Source organism: Oryzias melastigma, linkage group LG15, assembly GCF_002922805.2.
Source record: "Oryzias melastigma strain HK-1 linkage group LG15, ASM292280v2, whole genome shotgun sequence".
In the NCBI taxonomy this organism is placed as follows: domain Eukaryota; kingdom Metazoa; phylum Chordata; class Actinopteri; order Beloniformes; family Adrianichthyidae; genus Oryzias; species Oryzias melastigma.
The window spans coordinates 1,011,613-1,033,017 of record NC_050526.1 but is presented as its reverse complement, the minus strand read 5'-3'; the positions used below and the strand labels follow the sequence as shown (position 1 = coordinate 1,033,017).

General features: G+C 34.9%; 1 protein-coding gene across 6 annotated transcripts in view; it reads right to left on the bottom strand.

The window, feature by feature from the left end:
* Window positions 1–5,259: 5,259 nt before the first annotated feature.
* The window catches only part of kcnh1a (potassium voltage-gated channel, subfamily H (eag-related), member 1a), a 63,858-nt gene continuing 47,712 nt past the window's right edge, over window positions 5,260–21,405 (bottom strand). For all 6 annotated transcript variants that reach the window (XM_036215506.1, XM_024297119.2, XM_036215505.1 and 3 more), the window contains 3 exons: window positions 20,914–21,166; window positions 12,140–12,336; window positions 5,260–6,675 (listed from right to left, as the gene is read on the bottom strand). In XM_036215506.1, coding sequence (XP_036071399.1) covers window positions 5,806–6,675; window positions 12,140–12,336; window positions 20,914–21,166 — 1,320 coding nt within the window. In that variant the 3' untranslated portion in view covers window positions 5,260–5,805. The remainder of the gene's footprint in view (window positions 6,676–12,139; window positions 12,337–20,913; window positions 21,167–21,405) is intronic.

Sequence of the window (21,405 nt, the reverse complement as noted above, 5' to 3'; positions counted from 1 at the left end):
GTACAAATAAAGTACCTTGAATTTACTTCTTAACTTATTGTACGTTTCATAGTATTTATGTGTAACAAGATAGAAGATAAACAGAAACTAACTTTGAAGTTCTGTTAAGAAGGGCTTAAAATACTTTCTGTGTACGTACCGTGAAAAACACAATAAGGTACCACAGAAGTACCATATAAATACCCATCCATACATATGGTGAGTACCATGAAACATAAACTCATTGAGTGAGTCAAGTACATTTTGGGCCTTTCTTGACAGAACTTCAAAGGTAGTTTCTGTTCACCTACTATCTTGTTACACATGGTAGGTACCATGAAACATACAGTAAAAAGTAAATTCAATGTACTTTATTTGTACTTACTCTGTTCTTACATGCACCACATAAATACCTAGTAGGTACGTTAAAGAAAGTACCATGTAAATCCCACTTAAATACCCTTTAAGTACTGGACTGTAAAAGGAAGCGCTAACCAGAAATTAACTTTTATTGTTAAAGTTGTAGTATTTGAGACTAAAACCTCTCAGAAGTATTTTGAAAACGATCATTTCTGAGAATCTGTAGCCACCATTAGGCTGGTAAATATGTCCTATTTTAGGAAGCAGATTTGGACTTTTTTTCTATTGGTGCGCATGCTAACGAGCAAACGCTGGAGGTTCACAGACCAGCTGAAGCACTGAAAGCTGTTCTCATTTTATAAAATATATTTTAGTGGGTGCTGCATAATGCATTTCTGAGTGTTTTCTTCTGGTGTCTGCTGCAACTGCTTAACCCTTTAACACCTGAGCTCCAGTGTTTATGTTCTTTGAATTACTGTAACTATTACCTGTTAACATGATCATTCTAGCAGATTCTGAGGGACAAAAGCGGTCCCGATCGGCACAGCGGCCTCAGTCTGGGGCGGAGGTCTGCAACCTGCGGCTCCAGATCCACATGTGGATCTTTTATCTCTCCACTGATGCTGATCCAGCTATGTCGACCGTCGGGGTCAGCAGCTCCTCCTAACCAAAACTACCTAAAGAAAACAAATAAATAAAGCCCAGAAACTAAGACTACCAACCCCAAACTAAAATAAGAAAACTCAGCGGTGTAAGACGGCTGAGGACATAAAAAATGAAAAAAAAAAACTGCACAACTCGAACTCCTGCTGCTCCTCAGTCTCCTGCTCGACCTCGACTCACGCCGCTTTTCTCCTTCAGAATCCACTGGAATTATTAACAGTTGAAAAGTTACAGTATGTTAAAGATTTTGTGTTTCAACGCCACCGGCGACGCCGCAGGTGTTTAAGGGTTAACCTGTTTTTGGTGCATGACGGACGAAGCAGAAGAACGCTGCATTCAGAGCGATTGCCTCGGCGCATTCGGCCCGGTAAGCGTCGGGTCAGTTGCATAAAGCTGGTTCTGCTGCTCAGCGTGTGTTGCCAGGATGAGGATGGACTTCTTTTTTTTGGAGGATTTTCTGCAGCACAAGCGAAGTGTAAAAAGCGTCCCCCTTCGAGGATGACGCTGGTACAAAACTGTCTTCTAAAAAACAAACTTTTTAGAAGCTGAGCTCATTTACTGCCATTTATTTTATAAATCCATTCATATTTATTTAAGTAATGCACTTTTTTTGTAACAGAATCTTATTTTTTTTTAGTTTTAAACACAAAAAACTGTTTTGCAACAAGATTTAATTACAAAAAAAGATAAAACATTCAAGTTGTTTATTGAAATGTCTGAACTATGATGTTTTTGAAAGATCTCCACCGTTCCATAACGTCACAGAAGTGATAAAATTCCTCTGTGACGTCGTTTGACCCGCTTTTTTTCTCTCCTCTTGCAGTTTGAGAACATTTTTCTCAGGAGCAGCAGTTTTTAATTTTTTTTCTTTTACTCTTTTTCTATTTTGAGATGAATACTCTTGTACAAGCGGATCCAAAAAGTCCCACAAACACTGGCTGGACACCAAACAAGCTCTCGTTTTCTGCGATGACATGCCCATTTATTTTTAGCTGGCTGAATTTTTGATGAAAAGAAAGAAAAAAAAAAAAACCTAAGCATGTATTTCCACTCAGCTGTGTCCACTTCAGCTCGTCTTTTGTCTTTCAAGAGGAACGAAACATAAATTATCTATATGAATAATCAATAATGTAGGGTGCCGTTCATGTATTTATTTATTATTTGTCGCATCAAAAAACATTCAAACGTCTCCATTTGCAGAAGAAGAATTCAAGATATTTAATCTACTTTCTTCACATTGATTATCCGCTAAAAAACTCGACAGATTTCTCAGTTACATAAAAAATAATTAGGTTTTCCTCCATTGACATAAAATAATATTTCAGCGCATGATTTAGCTTTAAAAGCTCGTGTTATTGCTTCATTTCAGAGCTTGTGGCTCCACATTTCATAATATTTAATGCATATTTATTATTTTGAAAATCTGAAATCCATTTCCTTCTCACCAATTCTCCTTTTCTTATATATTTTTTATTAAAAAAAACATGTTTTTTTGGTTGGAAAACAGTGCAATTTACAATAAATAATTTTTACTATCTACATACTTTTATTTTTTTTTTTGCTCCACAAACTATATTTTCATTTCTTTAATAAAAATATTCAAACAGAAATGATTTGTACATCTGATAGGAACACATCTGGTGTTTTAATTCAGACGCCTGCAGCTTGTTTACATGTAAACGAGTTGCTCCTTAACGTAAACAACTAGCTACATGAGAGCAACACTTGTATATCATCGTATGTGTGTGTAAACTGCTCAGCCTTTACTAGTCAAGTCATAAATCTCTTTAAATTTAAAAAATAAAAGTTTTCTAACAGCTGAATGCAATGATTGCATTTCAGACACATTTAGAATATAAGTAGAAAAAGAAACACTGAGATGTTCAGGGAGTGAATGCTGTCAGTGACAATTATTGTGAAAATCTGCACTTTTGGTACAGTTTTATTTTGGGGTTTTTGAGTTATTTTGATTCTTTGTGTTTAGAATTACTCGTTTAGTTTCTGATTTTTTTTTCAAACACACCAAGTTTCAGCAAAACACAACTGCTTTCTGGGATTAACCCAAATTCATTTTTTAGTTCTTGTTGTTCAGTCCCAGATTTTCTCCTCCTTTGATTCATGAAACGTCTTAAGACTTTATTATTTTGTATTTTCGGCCTGTTTTAAAGCTGCTTGTCGGTTTGTCTCCTGCATTTGGTTCATCCTTCACTTTCATTCTGGATAATTATGACCATTTTTCTTTCACACTGACCCTGCTTTGTGATATGTATCTAAAAATGGTCAATTGTCTCTAATTATGCAATAATAATAAAAAAACAAATAAACATGCAGCATCTGTGGCACACAAGATAGAAACACAATTTGATTTTGGTTCATTTTGAACGATCCGATTCACGATTCTAAGATTGATTCAGGACATCTTTAGCTAAAACTTCAACCAGTCTGATTAGTGATTTCCAATTTTTCTTATTCTGAAACATGTTTTTTTATTGGTATGGGTCGATTTGATTCGCTTCTGCCTCAGTTAGATTGCAGAAACAAATCAATAAATCCATTTAATGCGATAAACAGATTGATTTATCGATTAATCGTTAATTGCCACACCCCTACAAACTACAGAAATGTGTTCATCTTGTAAATGTCACAAATTGCTGTAAATATGATTCATTGTTTGTTTTTGTTCAAATGATTTTTGAAATATTTTGCTGAATTATTCTGAAATGAAAAATGATGTTTTTAATGTAAACAAAGAAACTCTAGATATGTCAAAAAGTCTTTTGTAATTTGATCAAACGCCAAAAATGTGAATAAAGTGAACAGTTTTCATTATTTACAAGGGGCCATACCACGAAAAACCAACTTTTTGAGCTTTTAGTGCTTTATTCTGCTCATTCCTCACTATAAAGAATCCCAAAGCAGTATTTTGGTCCATTCACGGATTTCTGAATATTCCCCTAAAAACCAGCCCCTTCCAAACAAACAAAAATGAGCGGGTCCTCACATGCTGATGTCACAGAGTGAGAACCGCCCCTTTCAGGAAGAGTCTGATCTGCCAGCACCGCCCCCAGTCTAACACCAACACTCAACATTTCCCCACAGAGCTAGTAGTGATTAGCAAAAAACTTTAATTTTAGATTCAGAATATCTTCCAGTTGAGTCTTCAAATAATTCCATCAAAAACAGTTGTTGCCCACGTAACCCCAGATGAGGCGGAGCCTAAGGAATCGAATCGTTTTACTTTCGGGTAGGAAAAAACTCACAAAAATAACTAATATTTCATAAATAATTTGTTTTTTAGTGTTTCAAATGTAATATATGATCTTATATTCCAATATAGTTTACTCTGAAATGCTTAAAAAAAACATGGCATGGCCCCTTTAAAGCACAATATACAACTTTAATTTCAATTTTATTTATTTTTTCGCCCATTATTTATATCCTCTGATAGAACTTTTACCAACTAGAGAAAAAAAAATAAGAATAAAATAAATCACATGTAGCTAGTCTGATGCTGATTTAAAATCAATAACAGATGTTTTTGTGCCCATTTTCTTTCCTCTCCTTTTCATTTGATTGACACATCTGTGCAGGCCTGCATGTATAACAAAAGCCTCAATATTCAATGTCACCCATGACAATCTTAATTCTTAATATGCTCTCAATAAAAGTAGTTTTCTTGGTACCAAAAGTCTGTAAACACACTAGTGTAAGTCAGGTGGAATATGTGAAGGCTTTACTTCAAAGAGCAACGTGTGCCTGTGGACAGCTTCCCAAATGTTAACCAATCAGAGGAAAATGGGAATTTTGAATGCCAAAAACGTGATGAAATACTATTTAAAAAAAAAGGATGAATGGAGTCAACGTGAGAACATTGTTTGTTTTACAGAAAAATATATTTCACTTTTGGAAATACAAGTCTTAATGCAGAGGAATAATCTCCAGCATTATGTAATTACTCCATGCAAAAGCTAAAAATACACCTCTTTGATGCAAAAGTGTATCATGTTTGCAGCTGAGGTATCATGCAATTAACAAATACCAAACTTCAGGAAAGATGGATAACTTCCCAACTCGCTAGTTAGCATTTAAATTCATTTTTCGTCATCCGTCTGTGATTTATGGAAATTCCCCCGTAAGCTGCTCAAATATGTTTTTGGAAATCAGATTGCCCGGTCAGAGTTATCTGTTGTATAATTCATAATGATGGCGGCAGCTCATTAAATAAGACATGTGTTTGAGGAAATGACTCGAAGATCGTTCCGACGTGTCTCTCCTCTCTTATTGCCGACTTGAAATAATGCAAATGACTGGCTGCGCGGCCTCAGTTAATCAAACAAATCATCTGCAATTCGAGGCACACATCTATTTTATATGACATGCAACAAATCTCATATGAATGTCTCAAGAACAAACAAACCAATGGGTCATGCTGCCTGCATTGGTGCATCCCAACGGAGATACATCTACAAGTAAGCTCTACTGTTGGGAGAGGAATCTAACCGCCCAGATTATTTTTCCGGTGGAAAAATAGATCTATGTACAAACATGGAGCTGTCAGTTTTCTTGTAGCCTTTTGGTCATTAGTGCTACACACACAGAAATGTTGGCTACCATGTCAACTTGTCAACATTACCTTGTTAACCTGCAGGCACACCTCTTCAGCTCAGGCAGGTGGAGCTTACGGACCGCCATGAGGCCTAGTTTATACGCTGCATCGTTGCAGCCACAGCTCTCCCAGTAATAGAAATTACTGGCGTCCAGCTGTTTCCTGGTTTCCATGTAACCTGATGATGTTTCTGTCCTTCAAGAAAAGATGTCCTCTTTGTCTAATTCTGGCGAAGCGGGTCTAGAAATGTCAAAAAGAGGCTGCGGGGAGCCAGAACTCGATCTCCTGGCCCTGAGAAGTTTAAGTGCTTCCGCGAGCTGAGCCTCCAGGCTGGACATTCGGACGCTTAGATCCTTAAGGTCGTCTTTTAGCTCCAGCTTCAGCTCCTGAAGCGAGGCCTGGAGGGTTTGCTCTGGGATGGGGTAGAAGGCATGCCTGGTCTCCGGAGGTTGAACCGGACTCCGGTCCTGAGGAGTCATGCGAAACTCACCTACTTTGTCCAGTCTCAATTCACTTTTGGTGATCCCGCTGTCACAAGAGTCCGTCTTCTTTAGAGAGATCTGCGACTCGAGCGCATTGGTCCTCTCCGGTAGAGTCTCCATGGATTCCGCTTTGGAAACTTTGTTCCAGTTGTCCGCTTTGGCCATGGACTCCTTGAAGCGGCCCCAGCCTTTGACCTTGACCGGTTCGGCAGGCCGGCAGCCGACCAAAGGGATGGACGAAGGCACCTGGAGTTTTGCCTTGTCTGAGGGGTTGCAGCTGGGAGGGGTCAAAGGTGAAGGCGTTGAGGACGAGGGCGTTGCGGGGCTCTCCGTTACGGTGACGATGCTGGTGGTGGTGATGGCTGCTTTGGGCATCGGGACATCAGCGTAGACGGGGCCTTTCTCTACATCTTGGGCGTCCAGATCGGGTTTCCCCGTGGCCATGCGGGCTTCCTTCTGCTGTCGGAAGCGCTGGAAGAGTTTTCTGACGGGGTGGTCAGGGGGCAGATTGAGAGGGGCTTCGTTTTTACGCCTCTGCCGCTCCTCCTCCTCTCGTTTGACATCACTTATCTTTCGGAAGACGATCTGGAAGAAAAAATGTACAGCTTTGTTTCAAAGAAAACAACAAACATGTCGGATTTTTACAATAAAACCAGTGAATATAGCAAATTTAAAGGTCTTTTTAACCTTTATCAGTGATACACCAATATTTGTTTTTTTACTTTAATTCCAAAAAAAGCTTAAATGAAGGAATAGTCAATTGAGAATGTAAAAAAGCAGTATTTGTTAACTTTGAGTAGTTTACCTGTTGTTTGGCAATTTCCCGTTAAGGTCATGATTGGACAAACGTTTGTCAACCTGCTTGGCAGCCATTTTGAATAATCAGATGGAACCATTTTGATTAACGAGGGGTGTTTTTTTTCTGTCTAGTTGTCAGGTTAACGTTAAAAGAAAAAAAACAACCTTTAGTTTTGACCAATTGAGGTGAGATTACAGTTTAACAACAGAAGTGTTCAATAGGGTTGGGTAATACTAAGAATTTGGGTATTGATCCGATACCAAGTAATTACAGGGCTAGTATTGCCAATATCGATACTGATAGTTTTATTTTTACTTCAGCACCTGCCGGGTATTTCAGCCAGAGGAGGCCGCCCGTCACAGAACAGGAAGCTGGGGAGCAGCAGGTCTTTGAGTTGGGCGGGTTTGTTTGGTTCTCTTTTCCCCTTTATTTCATCAGCAGTCTCGCACTGCTAGGTTTTGTTATTTTAGTTTGGGGTTGGACCTTAGCAGGGGTTATTTACAGGCTTGCTTTGTTTCTTTTTGTTATTGTATTGTATGAGTTACAAGAATTACACACGCACAAATCCAAATTTATGCTCAAATCAAGAATTATGTAAACACAATTCCAAAGAAAGTTCACTCAAATCGGAGACTGTTTTCTCTCCATAAGGGAGGTGATTCCGCGCTAACTCAGAGGTATATTACTAATGAGATACTGATGCTCTGAAGAAAATCTGTCTTATAAGACGACACAGATTTTGGCTACAAACTGCATTATCACAGTTATAAGAACACTTTGAATGATTTTACAATAGAAAAAACATACAGATGGAATGAGACCTCACAAAGATTTGCATATTTTTAGAGAAAACATCATTCAGCTGTTACTTCAATCTGGAAGCGTTTTAGTGCATGAAGGAAAGAAACTAGTCTAAGCCGGACATGTGATCTCTGATCCCCTGGATGGGAATGCACTGGAATCATTAAAAACAAGAACACACATGAAAGAATAAAAAATAAAAAGAGCACTCGGCTTTTCTGAGCGTGGAGAAATCAGGGAGCACTGCCGCTCAGATCCAAAAAGCCTCAATCTTTTTTGGGATGAAAAGATGTGATGGGAGCAAAAAAAGAAAAGAACCAACCTGCTCCCATTAGAGGAAGTGGTGAGGTTTACAAAGAAAAAAAAAAGAAGCTGCAACCAAAACCCTGCATACATCGAGGAGAAGGGGAGGAATAAAATAATCGCAACAAACAAAACAAAAATATCCCAGCTTAATGCCGTCTGTGACAAAATGAAACTTTATAGGAAGGGAAGAACTGTCCTATTTCCTAAAAAGACATTAAAAATCTCACAAATGACATTTGGAGGCCGAGCTCCGTCTTGGATCCATCTGCGGATTTCCCTGCCGTCTACATTCAGAAAGTATGGGACCCACGTGAATAGTCTCTTCAAGGCAGCAGATGAGATTGCTTCTTTATATGCAGGCAATTCAATCTTGTATTTTCACTCTCTTGGGCAGAGTAACCGTATGAAATAGATAATGACTGGTAGATACATTTGGCCTGCTGTTCATTTCTGACACAGGAACTCAAAATCATGTTAATTTAAGGGTACAGTTCTTTTAAATACCATTTTTATTGAGTTTTTAATGGCTTTTAAAATCTTTCATTCACATAAAAAGAAAATAAACTCAGTTTTTAAAAATTATTTTAGCCTATTGTAAATCATATAATTATTTTTGTCTTTTTTGAAGCCGTCTGTACATTCAGGCAGTACTTTTTACAAAGTAATTTACTCTTCAATAACAAAATTTCCACAATTTTTTTTTTACTTGTCATGTCCAACAGTTGAGCAAACGGTTATATTTTGAAATGGACAGATTTTACTCATACATTAGGGGGTTAGTATATTAGTATAAACCCATTTTGTATTTGAGGTTAAGTTTTATTTATATTGATTTTGTTTGTATATATATGTATCTATCTATCTATCTATCTATCTATCTATCTATCTATCTATCTATCTATCTATATAGATAGATAGATACACACACACACACACACATATATATATATATATATTTACACACATATGTAAATATATACACAAATACACACACGTATTTATATATATATATGTATATAAATGTGTGTGTGTGTCTATTTGTGTATATACTTACATATATATTTATATATTTATATATATTTACACACATATGTAAATATATACACAAATACACACACGTATATACATATATATATATATCCATATACGCATATATACACATACAGGCGAAGGAGCAGCGGCAGCTGGGGCCCCCCTGACACCCGCATACAGACATAGCACACAGAGGATGTCCGCTTGCCAGGCAATCCCATTGGCCACCCAGACCAGGGCCACCAGCGGAACCGCCACACCCCCAAAACCAGAGAGCAGGAAGGCAAAGGAGCACAGAGGGTTCAATCTCCAGCCCAGCCAGTAGAATAGCGCCCCCTCTGCCGCGCCAGGGGGCCCAGGATTGAACAGCCCATCACCCCCTGGGAGTTCTGGGTCCCCCAAGGGACTCCCAGCCCACGGTCCAGGCAACCTCCCGCCCCATTAATAAAGATACCCCCCCATTTATCCGATGAAAACATCTTACTTTACACACAACACATGAATGCAGTTTTATGAATAACGTTTTCTGCTATTGCTTTATATTAAAGTCATTCATCTGGTTAGGGGCCTAAATGTTTTTGCTAGAGTATGCACTTGTCAAAGTGCATATAAACACATGATATGAAATAAATAACAAAAAAACATAAAATAATGCATTTATTAAATATTGTCTTACTTGGTACTACATAATCTTTATTTTCAATCAAGTATTATAACTGAGAAACATTTTGATCATCCATTTACTATGCTGAACCCTAATTAAAGGTTCAGTATAACCTACTTTTAATCTTTCTACAACAACAAACAACTATGTAGGACGTGAGGATATTGATGATGTTGCTGGAGCGGGCGGGAAGTTGTTCTCCCTCTGTGCCCATTATCTTCTTATGAAGCCTTTGTTTGGAAAGCCTGGGTGGCCCAGCATGTGTCTGAGTCTCTGCAGAGCTCTTGGACTGAATAAATGCTCTTTCATAGAGAGGATCCCACAGACAAAGGGATAACATCAGAGTCTCTATTGATCCAAAAGAGAGATCGAGGAAAGAGCTAAAAGAGATCAAAATTCACGGTTTCCTTTATTATTTTTTTTTTATTTTGCTTTAAAAGGAAAAAAAACATAGTACATTTGCTGGGGTTTTTAAATAACTCTTCGTAAACCATTCATTTGGATATTTTACTCCATCCTTGTTCATCTCTCCTATTTCTTTCTGATTTTAAGTCTGCCATTGTGATTGTAGTTTATGGGAGAATTATTCAAAACTTATATTCACGCATGTTTTTATGACCGCTTTCACGCTCTATGTACAGAACGGACAACCATTTAAAACGTGTTACAAGTTAAACCAGTTGACCAATCAGGGACTCGGATTCGGTAGAGATGTATGGATGGCGTTCCCTTTTAATTCATGGAAGTGCCAACTGTTTGAAAACGGATTATGGAGGAGAAATGGAAGACCCAGAAGCAAATCTGAACAAGGTAGTTGGTTACTGAAGATTTATTGATGGATTTGGATGGTGGGCGTAGAATCCTCATCTTCCTGAAGGGCGCAGTGGAGGCAGGCGAGCAAGTCGGAAGCATCTGGGATCCCAGAGGAACACAGGGATACTTTCAAATATCGGAATAGAGCTGCGATAGAAAAAGCCTGGAGGAAGATTAAAGAGATTTGCACCGTTTTGACATTTTGCACCGAGACTCTTCCAATCATAGGTGTCGGTGATGCGCTAAAAAAAAAAAAAAAAAAAATCCCCCCCTGAAAGGTCGATATTTTCAATAGAACCTCCAATATTGAAGGATTCTTCAAATTTGTATTTAGATTTGTGAACAATCTAAGAGAGGAAATGAAAATACAGCTCGGCAGGACATTCATAAAATAAATATTGTACATTTTTCTGTTGAAATTGGTAAAGTTACCTTTAATTATTTACATAAAATTGTGTTAAACAGCGTTTAGCTGTCAGCTTTGCCGTTCTAAACCCGTAAACAGGAAGTCACTACTCCCATTTTTGACATTGTACATAAATCAAGTCCTGCACTAACAAAAAAGCTGGTAGAACTTTTAAAACTTTTGCAGAATACCCTTACCTTTATTTTATTATTTATTTTATATATATATATATATAATTTTTTGTTGTTGTTCATTTTCCTGGCAAATGTGAAAATGTAATTGGCACGTATTGTGGGATGTCAATGTTTCTGTGTGTGCAATATTTGTCAATAAAGTTTTTTAAAAAACTACTCACATTTTTGGCCCTTCCGCCATTTTATCTGACGAAACTGTGAAAATGGTCTATTAAATCTATCTAGTGAAAAAGATATAACAAATGTGGAAGTGCAGTAAATACCGAGTCATTTTAGAGTTCTTTAAAAAAAATGATGAAGAAAAAAATTATAGAGGAATAAAGACAGAGGCAGTAAAATGTCAAACTGGAATTTAGAAGTTTAATAAATAAAAATGTTCATAGATGGGAATCCATCAATCAAAATACAATAAAAAAAGAGAACATAAATATTTGTGAACTTTTCCTCTAAATCTTTGAGTTCAGATTGGCAGATTGGACACCATTTTGCATTTCAACAATTTACCGTTAAAACACTGCTTATCGTTTTTATGTTTGTTTGTTTTTCCACTGCCAACTCCTCTTTTTTGCACCTGTGGATTCTTTTGTCTCCACAAACCTCGGCTGACGCTCGCCGTCCTCCCAGTCCCTCGTATTCTGAGGCACATCCATTAAAACGATTCACTCCGAGCCAAAACGGGGCATGTCAGCTGTTTCTGTGACTGTAGGCAGCCTCTAACTGACAGCAGCTGTTATTTGTTTGTGAAATGCAGCGTGATTTATTGTTATTTCTACAGGCAAGGTAACACGGCTCCAGGTATCTGAACGTGGGCTGACTGTTTCCTTTTTTAGGACGGGTCTGCTAAAAAAGGTCATGGTGTTAAGAAACATGGTCTGTTGAAGGGAATTATTGCTAAATAGTACAATCGATTTGGGAATTTATTGATTAAAATGTTTAGACATTAATTTAAAAATGAATAATTATTTAGACAAAATGCATTAAAGAAAAAAAAAAGACAGAATAAAAAGGTTTCTTATGTAAAAAGAGCCACCCACCCTTTTTCTCAGGTTGTAGGTAAGCAGCAGGTTTCTGGAGAAGTGGTTGGAGAACGCGGTGTAGAACTCCAGCACCTTCTGCAGTGCGTCACGTTTAATGACGTGGAGGTCGCAGTAGGTCAGCGCTCTGACATTTGCGCAGGACTGAGCCAGAGTCACCTCTTTCCAGAAAACATCCCCGAACACATCTCCCTTACCTGCAGAAAAAAAGACATTTTTATGGATTTTTATAATACTTGAGAAAACGTTTTTCACCCTTTATGTTCAAATGTCAAGCTTTTATTTTGTAGTGTCAAGTGGGATTTACCATTTCTTCACACGTTTACAAAATGTCAGTTTAAGCTGAAATCTATGAAATATTCAGCTTTTTTGGGTATCTTCTAGACCACATTTCTGGACAAATTATTAGGATGACTTCTGTTGAGTTTTTTTGAAGATGGTGATAAATATACAAGTACACACTCTCAGGAAGTCACAAACTCAAAGATACAGACACACAAAGCATGTTAGGTCCAATTAACAGTTGATTTAATTTTTTTTTATAAAAAAATAAAAAATAATTTGAATGTCAGATGACTAAAATTGTGTTTATTACAACATAATTACAACTAAATTGTATCATTAACTGAAAGGATTTTGGTAAATGGAAAAAAATGGTGTTTCATAAATTCAACATTATTGATACATTCAATGTATCTAATAAATCCAACATAATATTGTTTTTAAAATTACATATGATTAACAATTCCAACGTAAAAATATTAAATAAATTCAATATAAAAATGATTAAATTCAAAGTAATAATGTTGAGTAAAAACACAAAAATAATTAAATAAACATAATAATATTGAGTAAATTTAAGATTAAGATAAATACATTTAACACAATATTGCTTAGTAAACTCAACACAGATGAATAATCTCAACATTGTATTGTTGAGTAAATTCAACATGTATAATAATAAATTTAATGTTATAATATTGAGTAAAGTCAATATAAAGATTAATAAATTCAATGTAATAATGTTGAGTACATTCAAAACAAAAATTAATACATTTAACATAATAAATATTAGTATATTATACATAAAAAATTTATCAATTCAAACATAAAATTAATAAATTCTACGCAATAATGTTGAGTAAATTCAACACTAAGAATAATATATTTAACGTAATATTGTTTCGTAAATTCAACAAAAAAATAATAAATTTAGTGTAATTTTGTAAAGTAAATTCAACATAAAAATTATTAAATTCAATTAAATAAATTTAACATGATGATGAATAATCTCAACAAAAATCTGTTGAGTAAAATAAGCAAAAAATGTATAAATTTGACGTCAAAATATTGAGTAAATTCAACATAAAATAAAAAAAAAATCAACTTAATAATGTTGATAAAATTTAACATAAAGATAATTAAATTCAACATAATAATGTTTAGTTAATTCAACAAAAAAATGAATAAATTCGACATAAAAATGTTGAATAAAATCAACAAAAAAATGTATAAATCAACATAAAAATGAGCAAATTCAACACAAAATGAATAAATTAAATATAATAATGTTGAGTAAATTCAACAAAAAAATAATACATTTAGTGTAATATTGTGAAGTAAATTCAATATAAAAATTGTTCAATTCAATGTAATAATGTTAAATAAATTTAACACGATGATGAATAATCTAAAAAAATATATGTTAAGTAAAATCAACAAAAAAATTATAAATTTGACATAAAAATATTGTTGAGTAAATTCAACATAAAATAAAAAAAAATGAACTTAATAATGTTGATAAAATTTAACATAAAGATAATTAAATTCAACATAATAATGTTTAGTTAATTCATCAAAAAATGAATAAATTCGACATAAAAATGTTGAATAAAATCAACAAAAAATGTATAAATCAACATAAAAATGAGCAAATTCAACACAAAATGAATAAATTAAATATAATAATGTTGAGTAAATTCAACATAAAGATTATTAAGTTCAACATAATAATGTTGAATAAATTTACCAAAAAATAATAATAAATAAACATAATAGTATTATGTAAATTTGACATAATGTGTCACTTTTTTAAGATAGTGAAATTTTAGTCATCCGGTCTTTTTAAAAAAAAAAATAGATTTTTGAGATCGGTTGACGATACTTTTTTATTTTAATCTAATGTTTCATTCACTCGAACACACACTCCTGTGACCACCAGCAGTAATGTGGGCTCAGTGCCTTGCCAAAGGACACTTCAACACGAGTACAGAACCAAACCTGCAACCTTCCAATCAGAGGTTGACCGCTCTACCACTGCACCAAAGAAACTGTAACATTTTTATCCACAGTATCTTTTATGCACGGTGTCCCTGTTTATTCTATTTAAAAAGCTGAAAAATTGCTAACATTTTTTATGTGAAGCAGCAAACTGTAGCTCCCTCCTTATTGCTCGGCCTCTTGCTCGTCATAGGATTCAAACTCTGCAGCATCCTTGAAAGGCTTTTAATACTGCTTTAGAGTTAATTTTTTATAACAAAGCTGTTTAATCACAGGCATGGAAGTAATGTCCCTCCAGAGCAGCAGGACGACTCCTGCTTTTAATGTATTTACTCTTTAATGTTACCCAGTCAACAAAGCACAAAACTGGACCAGGTTTAGAGATTCACAAACCTTTATTTGATGTTTCCTTTGACTTCTTTTGTTTCTTTTTGTTTAGCAGCCCAATGAGGCCCTTGTGACTGGAATAATTACCTCAAACAATGTTAATTAGCCTATCAGAGGCCTCTAATGCCAAAACATCATTAAATGGAGTTCACTAAGCTGCTTAAAGCCACTTAGAGGATGTAATGTCCTCGCTTTAATGAAAGCAATTAAAAATGTCTACAGACAATTATGATATTTGGGGGAATAAAAGGGGGTTTGGACCAAACAAATGTGTGTTTTTGTTTGTAAAATTTGATATATAGGTAAAAAATCATGTGTAACCAAGCAAGAAAACAACAAGGAAGACATGGAGGGAAAAGATAAGAAAAAGGAGCTCTCATCAGTTATGTAACACTTAGAAAAACAGCGAATGAATCACATTTTATGTTTCCGATGGACCCCCAACAACACAACTTTTATTTTTTGACAGTGAATTTGTGGACTACAAATAACCTTGTGTGGACAAAACATCATCCTGTGTGCACAACGAAAACAAAAAAGGATTTATTGATTTTTTGTGAGCACAAGGTTAAAAAAATACTTCTTGGAAAAGTAATTTGGAAAAAAAAACAATTCAATCAAACATTGGCAGCAGTATATTTTATAGTTGTGTAAATGCTTAGAAAGCATCTTGGTGTCAAAATGTTCAACTTGTTCATATCATTACTGCATGTATTTTTTGTATTAATAAATGTAATAGTTTTTGAAATATTGATCAAAATATGCCCCTTAGGAAATGAATGAGAACGTCTTCAAATTTCAAATTTTAAGTAGATTAGCAACAAGCCTTTAAATATATTCATGGGTGATGTTTTCATCTTCATAGTAATTTTCAAAAAAGTTGGAGTTTAGCTAATATTTTAGCAATATGCTAAAGTTTTAGGCTAATTTAGAGTTTCGCTTCTATTTGAGCAACATGCTAACGTTTTTGGCTAATTAAGTTTATTGAGGAATTTTAGGCTATTTTAGAATTTAGCTAGAGTTTAAGCAATGTGCTAGCTTTTTTGGCTAAATTGGGATCTAATACGGTTATTTAATGCTAATCTTGAGTTTACCTAATAGTTTAGCAACCTGCTAACGTTTTGGCTAATTTGTTATCTACTGAGGTTTTTATAGGCTAATTTGGAGTTTAGCTTCTATTTTAGCAACATGCTAACGTTTTTGACTAATTTAGCTTACAGAGGAATTTAGGCCATTTTAGAATTTAGCTACAGCTTAAGCTATGTGCTAGCTTTTTTGGCTAATTTGTGATCTACTGAGGTTATTTTGTGCTAATTTTGAGTTTAGCTAATATTTTAGCAATATGCTAACTTTCTGGCTAATTTGTTATCTACTGGGGTTTTTTTAGGGTAATTTGGAGTTTAGCTATTATTTTAGCAACAGGCTAACATTTTTAGCTAATTTATTTAACTGAGGAATTTAGGTTATTTTGTAGTTTAGCTCGTATTTAAGCAACACACTAAATATTTTATGAAAATTGGCATGTATTAGGGATATTTAAACAATTTTCCTACTAATTCTTCCGAAACTTCAGCACTCTTCTTCATAATTCTGTAACAAAATGTCTAGTTGTTTAGCAAATTTAGCAATTTGCAAATTGCTTTTGCCTTTTTTTTAGCAAACCCCTTTAGCAATTAAAGAGAATTGTATCACCATTTTCAGCAAAAAGCACCTTGAGCCACTACTTTCAGCAAAAAGCATTCACACTAGCATTATTGCCGGTAATGCAACTTTTCTAGTGGCAATTAACTTTTTGTCCTTTCTGCCAATTTCAGTTGAGTTTAAATGAATGGGATAAGGGGTGGTCCCATTTGCTTTACAATCACTTTCCATAAAATCTCCAGTTTTATTTCAGAACACAACATTGTAAAGATGAAGCTAAAAGTTTTTTTTTCTTCTTCTTCTTTCCCGTTTTGATTTTCATGTTTAAATTTAAAGGAATCTCATTGGAGTGTTTTGTCACATCTTTGTTTTTCCTGTCTCATTTCAGAGCATTTTATTTCTCATCATCCTTTGCAGCTCCTCTCCTCCGAATGTTCTGCTCCGATTGGCTGCAAAAAGGTTTGAAGGTTTGTTCCTGTCTATAAAAGGAAGTTTTGAAAATAACAAAGTAAATTCCATGTGACAAGATAAATGATTTTTTCCACTTATAACAACATGAAATTGCATTATTTGAGAAAGGCTGTTCAAATGTTTTTTGTTGTTTGATTTTTTTTGTACAAAAATTCCAAATGTTGTTAAAAAATATTTCAGACCTTTTCCAAGTACCACTCTGGTTCTTTTACATAAACATACATGATTTACAAGCTTTTTTATCCAACCTGCATGTAACATGAATTGTATATGTCTATGTCCTGTTCCTGTCTATGTAAGGAAAGAAGTTTTGAAAATGACAAATGTAACAAAATAAATATATTTTCCCCAAAACAGCATTTGGAAATTGTCTGTTTTCTTTGGTTTACCTGATTTCTGTTTTAACCTGCTTGGTCCACTAATAAAACTGGTGTCAGAAGTGGGATTTGAGCTCACACCTCATTATGAGACTGTGGTTTTCTACCTATAATAACATGAGATTGTATTATTTGAGAAAGGCTGTTCAAATATTTTATTTTCTTTGATTTTTCTTTTTACAAAAATGCAAAAAAATCAAGCATTTAGTTTTCTTAAAAACTATTTCAGACCATTTCCAAGTACCACTCTGGTTCTTCTACATGAACATACATGTTTTACAATCTTTTTATCCACTCTGCATGTTCACATGAGTTGTGTACGTCTATTTCTTCAAACCCTGGAAGTCTACATTTTTGTTCGCAGCAGTTTCAAGCTCACTGTGACTCACGCATTACACTATTTTAAGTCAAACAGCTCAGCGTGACTGTATGTAACTGTAACCCACGAAGCACGATGAGTCAGACCGAAATCCAAACAAACGTTAAGGAGAAAATACCTTTAACTGTGGCTGTTACTGAGAAAACACACTGAGGAAGGTGGAGTCCATAAAGGGGAATGTGCCGCTCGACGCAAAATCACTTGAAAGAACAGAACGACAATTTATAGAAAGAACACACTACATTTTAGAAACCGAAATAAGATAAAAAATGAAACAAAATAAAAATGAAACGTTTCAGAAAACAAAATAGAATGTTAAAAATGAAACGGAAAACGTACGACTGGACATCAGGGATTGAATGACGTTTGTTTTTTTCTTTAATGCCAGCACATTACCATAATATAAGTTTTATAATTAGTAAGGAGCATTTTCAGTATCAATTCATACCAAATAACTTTTGGTTGTAATAACGGTAATCATCCAGTCAGCGATGTTCCATGTTTTCTACCTTTTCTGGCTTCTTATCGTCTTTTTTGTTATTATTGTCTTTGATTATTTTAGTTTTCTGAAACATTTTTATTTTGTCCTATTTTTTAAAATGTGTTTTGATTTCTAAACTATAATGTTGTTTTTAAATTATTTCTGTTTGTGATCTTTAATATGTTGGTTTTGCGTTGAGTGATTTGTTGGTGTGATTTGTCCTTCAGGGCCACCGTAGAAAGAGGAGTTCTATATAACAGAAAAATGAATTAAACAATTTAAGTTTCCTAACTCGTTCAGTGATCCCATTAAAAAAAAGAAAAGAAAAATCACTAAAATTACCTTTAAAAAGAAAATAAATAATAATAAATAAAAAATAATTTGACTTATGTTCAAGACTTTAACTTCAATCAGAAGTATCGGCAATAATTTACCTATTCCAATAGTCCGACGATTATTGTTTGTTTGTTGGTGCTTAAAAATTAAGCATTTAATGTTGTTTGAGAGATAATTGCAGGCGACGACGAGGCTTTCTTCTGTCGTTTTGTCGCCTTAACCGTTCCACTTTTTTCTATGAACCAACGAGGACCAAAGATTGTACGGTTCTGTAGAGGTTAAAATATGTTGCTCTACATTTTCTGTCTCAGACTGTAATTCTCTGTGCTTGACACATGTCAAAGCAGCAGCAAATTGGTGAAGCCTCTCCTAAAATCAATAGGAGCTGGAGTCCGGCGGCCGCAGTCATGTGGATGTGTCGCCGTCGGGAGTGTGTGTTACCGCTATTGATCTTAACCCCGAGAGGACTTTGAGATCACAAGTGATGCTGCAGCTTTCTCTGAAGACTGAAGGAGCGGGGTTCTTATTATTTGAACATCGTGTTTTATAATTTAACTGTAGTTGTAGGATAGAAAAAAGACACATTTGCAAAACGGCATAAGATGGTTTTGGAATACGGGAGATGAGTGATTTGGATATAGAAGGAGCTAAAACACTCGACTGTACACAAAGAGCAGCTGGGAGGATTGTACATCAGAGACAAACTCTGCAGAAACAGACCCTAAACCTCCTCAGTTTCCCTGCAGAGACAGTCTGTGGCACAAAGAGGCTGGAATAATTTTTTAAGTCTTCCAACAAAATTATTCTGTTGCCATGGTGGAAAACAATTTAGTTAGAACAGTGCTGGAGGCGATTTGAGTGAGCTGCATTTCCGCCGTGTTCGCTGCCAGTTTTAGTATCGATGAGCAACTGAGATGATAAATTCAGATAAGATGCACCGCTGTGTCTGCACATCTGTTATGAAGACATTTGTTTCAACACAGCATATGGCATAGAGAGAAGACCAAAAAAATATTTTACTTTTAGCTTAAATGTAGATTCCAATTCATACTATTATTGCTTTACACAAGAAAATGTGCAGTATCTTCATAACCAGTACTTAAATACATTTTTATTGTGTGAATATTCTCCTGCGCCTGTCCGTACATTTTTTAGCACATAAAAACTATCACGCTCTCAACTATTTCAGCAATCTTGGTATAAAAACGTCCAGTTTGTTCAGTATAATACTGCTTGTACTTTTGGTTTTGATTAACTTTATCATTTTTGAAATATTGAACAAAATACGCACCACATGAAATAAATGAGAAAGTGCTAAAATCCCTTAAAAAACTTTGTGCATTTTGAAACTTGTGAATTTCTGCACACTTTCAGCTAGAGACACCATTCACACTTTCAAATGTTCAGCAACTACTGTGTTTTTAGGGTAATTTGGAGTGTAGCTTTTAATTTAGTACCATGCTAACTGATTTTGACTAATTTAGACATTTTTTCTGTTTTTTCAGACTAATCAGAACTTTAGCTAAAATTTTAACAATATTTAACAATAATTTAACAATAAATTAGACATTTTCCATGTTTTTTTAAGTATAATTTTGAGTTTAGCTGGTATTTTATCCATTTTTTCCATGTGTTTTAAGGAAAGTTTGAGTTTGGTTAATATTTTAGAATCATGCTAGCTGCTTTGGCAAAATTAGGCATTTTTTTTTTACATGTTTTTACGATATTTTGGAGAAATATCCTTTAGAAATAGCAAATATTTTTGCATTATGTTATGCCAAAATCTGACTTGTTTTTCAAATTTTTAGGCTACTTTTGAGTTTAGTCAATATTTTTTGGCATAATGCCAGGTTTGTTTGGGCAAGATTAGGCTTTTTTCCTTTTTTTAGGCTAATTTTGAGTTTAGTTAATATTTTAGCATTATGCTAGCCATTTTGGCAAAATTATACTATTTTTTCATTTTTTTAAAGATAATTTGGAGTTTAGTTAATACTTCAGCATTATGCTAGCCTTTATGGCTAATTAAAACATTTTCCATTTTAGGCTAATGTAGCGTTTAGCTAATATTTTAACAACTAGCTGTTTTGGCAAAATTAGACATTTTTCCAGTTTTTTTCTTTTTGTTAATTTGGTATTTAGATAGTATTTTAGCAAGCTCTAGGCTTCAGCATTTTCCATATCAGCTCCAGCATCTTCAGCAGGCACATTTGGCTGCAGCATTCACACTAGCATCATTGCAGGTAATGCCATTTATCTAGGTATTTTTCCAATTCTGTCAAATAGAAAGACATGTTAAATAGTCAAGTAATTTATAATATAGCCAATAAAAAAAGTAAATTTTCCTAACTACAGCACTTTTTTAAGTTTGACCTCCTTCTTGAGCCACAAAAGTCAAAATATCCTTAAAAAAAGCTCAGCTCACCTAAAATGGCCACCACCTCATCATCCTGGATGACCTCCAGCGATCCAGACACCACAAAACACAGGCTGTCCACGCTCTCACCGGCGTGGTAGATCAAATCTCCGGGAGCGCAGTGGATCGTCTGAAACTCCATGGCCAGCGCTCTCAGACACCCGTCGCTGGCTAGCCTGAAAGCCGGATGCTCCTTAAAAACCTTGCGGTTGAGATGAACACAAATGTCTGCTCTCATGTCCTTTGGGCAAATCTGCAGCACCTGCAGGAAAAAAACAAAAAAAATGAGGGAAGTGAGACGAGGTGTCAGTTATGAGGGAAGTCTGGAGGAAAGTCCACAAATGACAATCATAATGTTGAGATGCTGGTATTTAGTTTGTGTGTTTAGCGCATTCGGTGGCTGGTAACTCCCACATACGTATTCTATAATTCCAAATGCTCTGTCTTCGTCCTTTCATTGCTGTCTCCCTGGTTGCGCTGCTTCCAGACGTGTATTTTCCT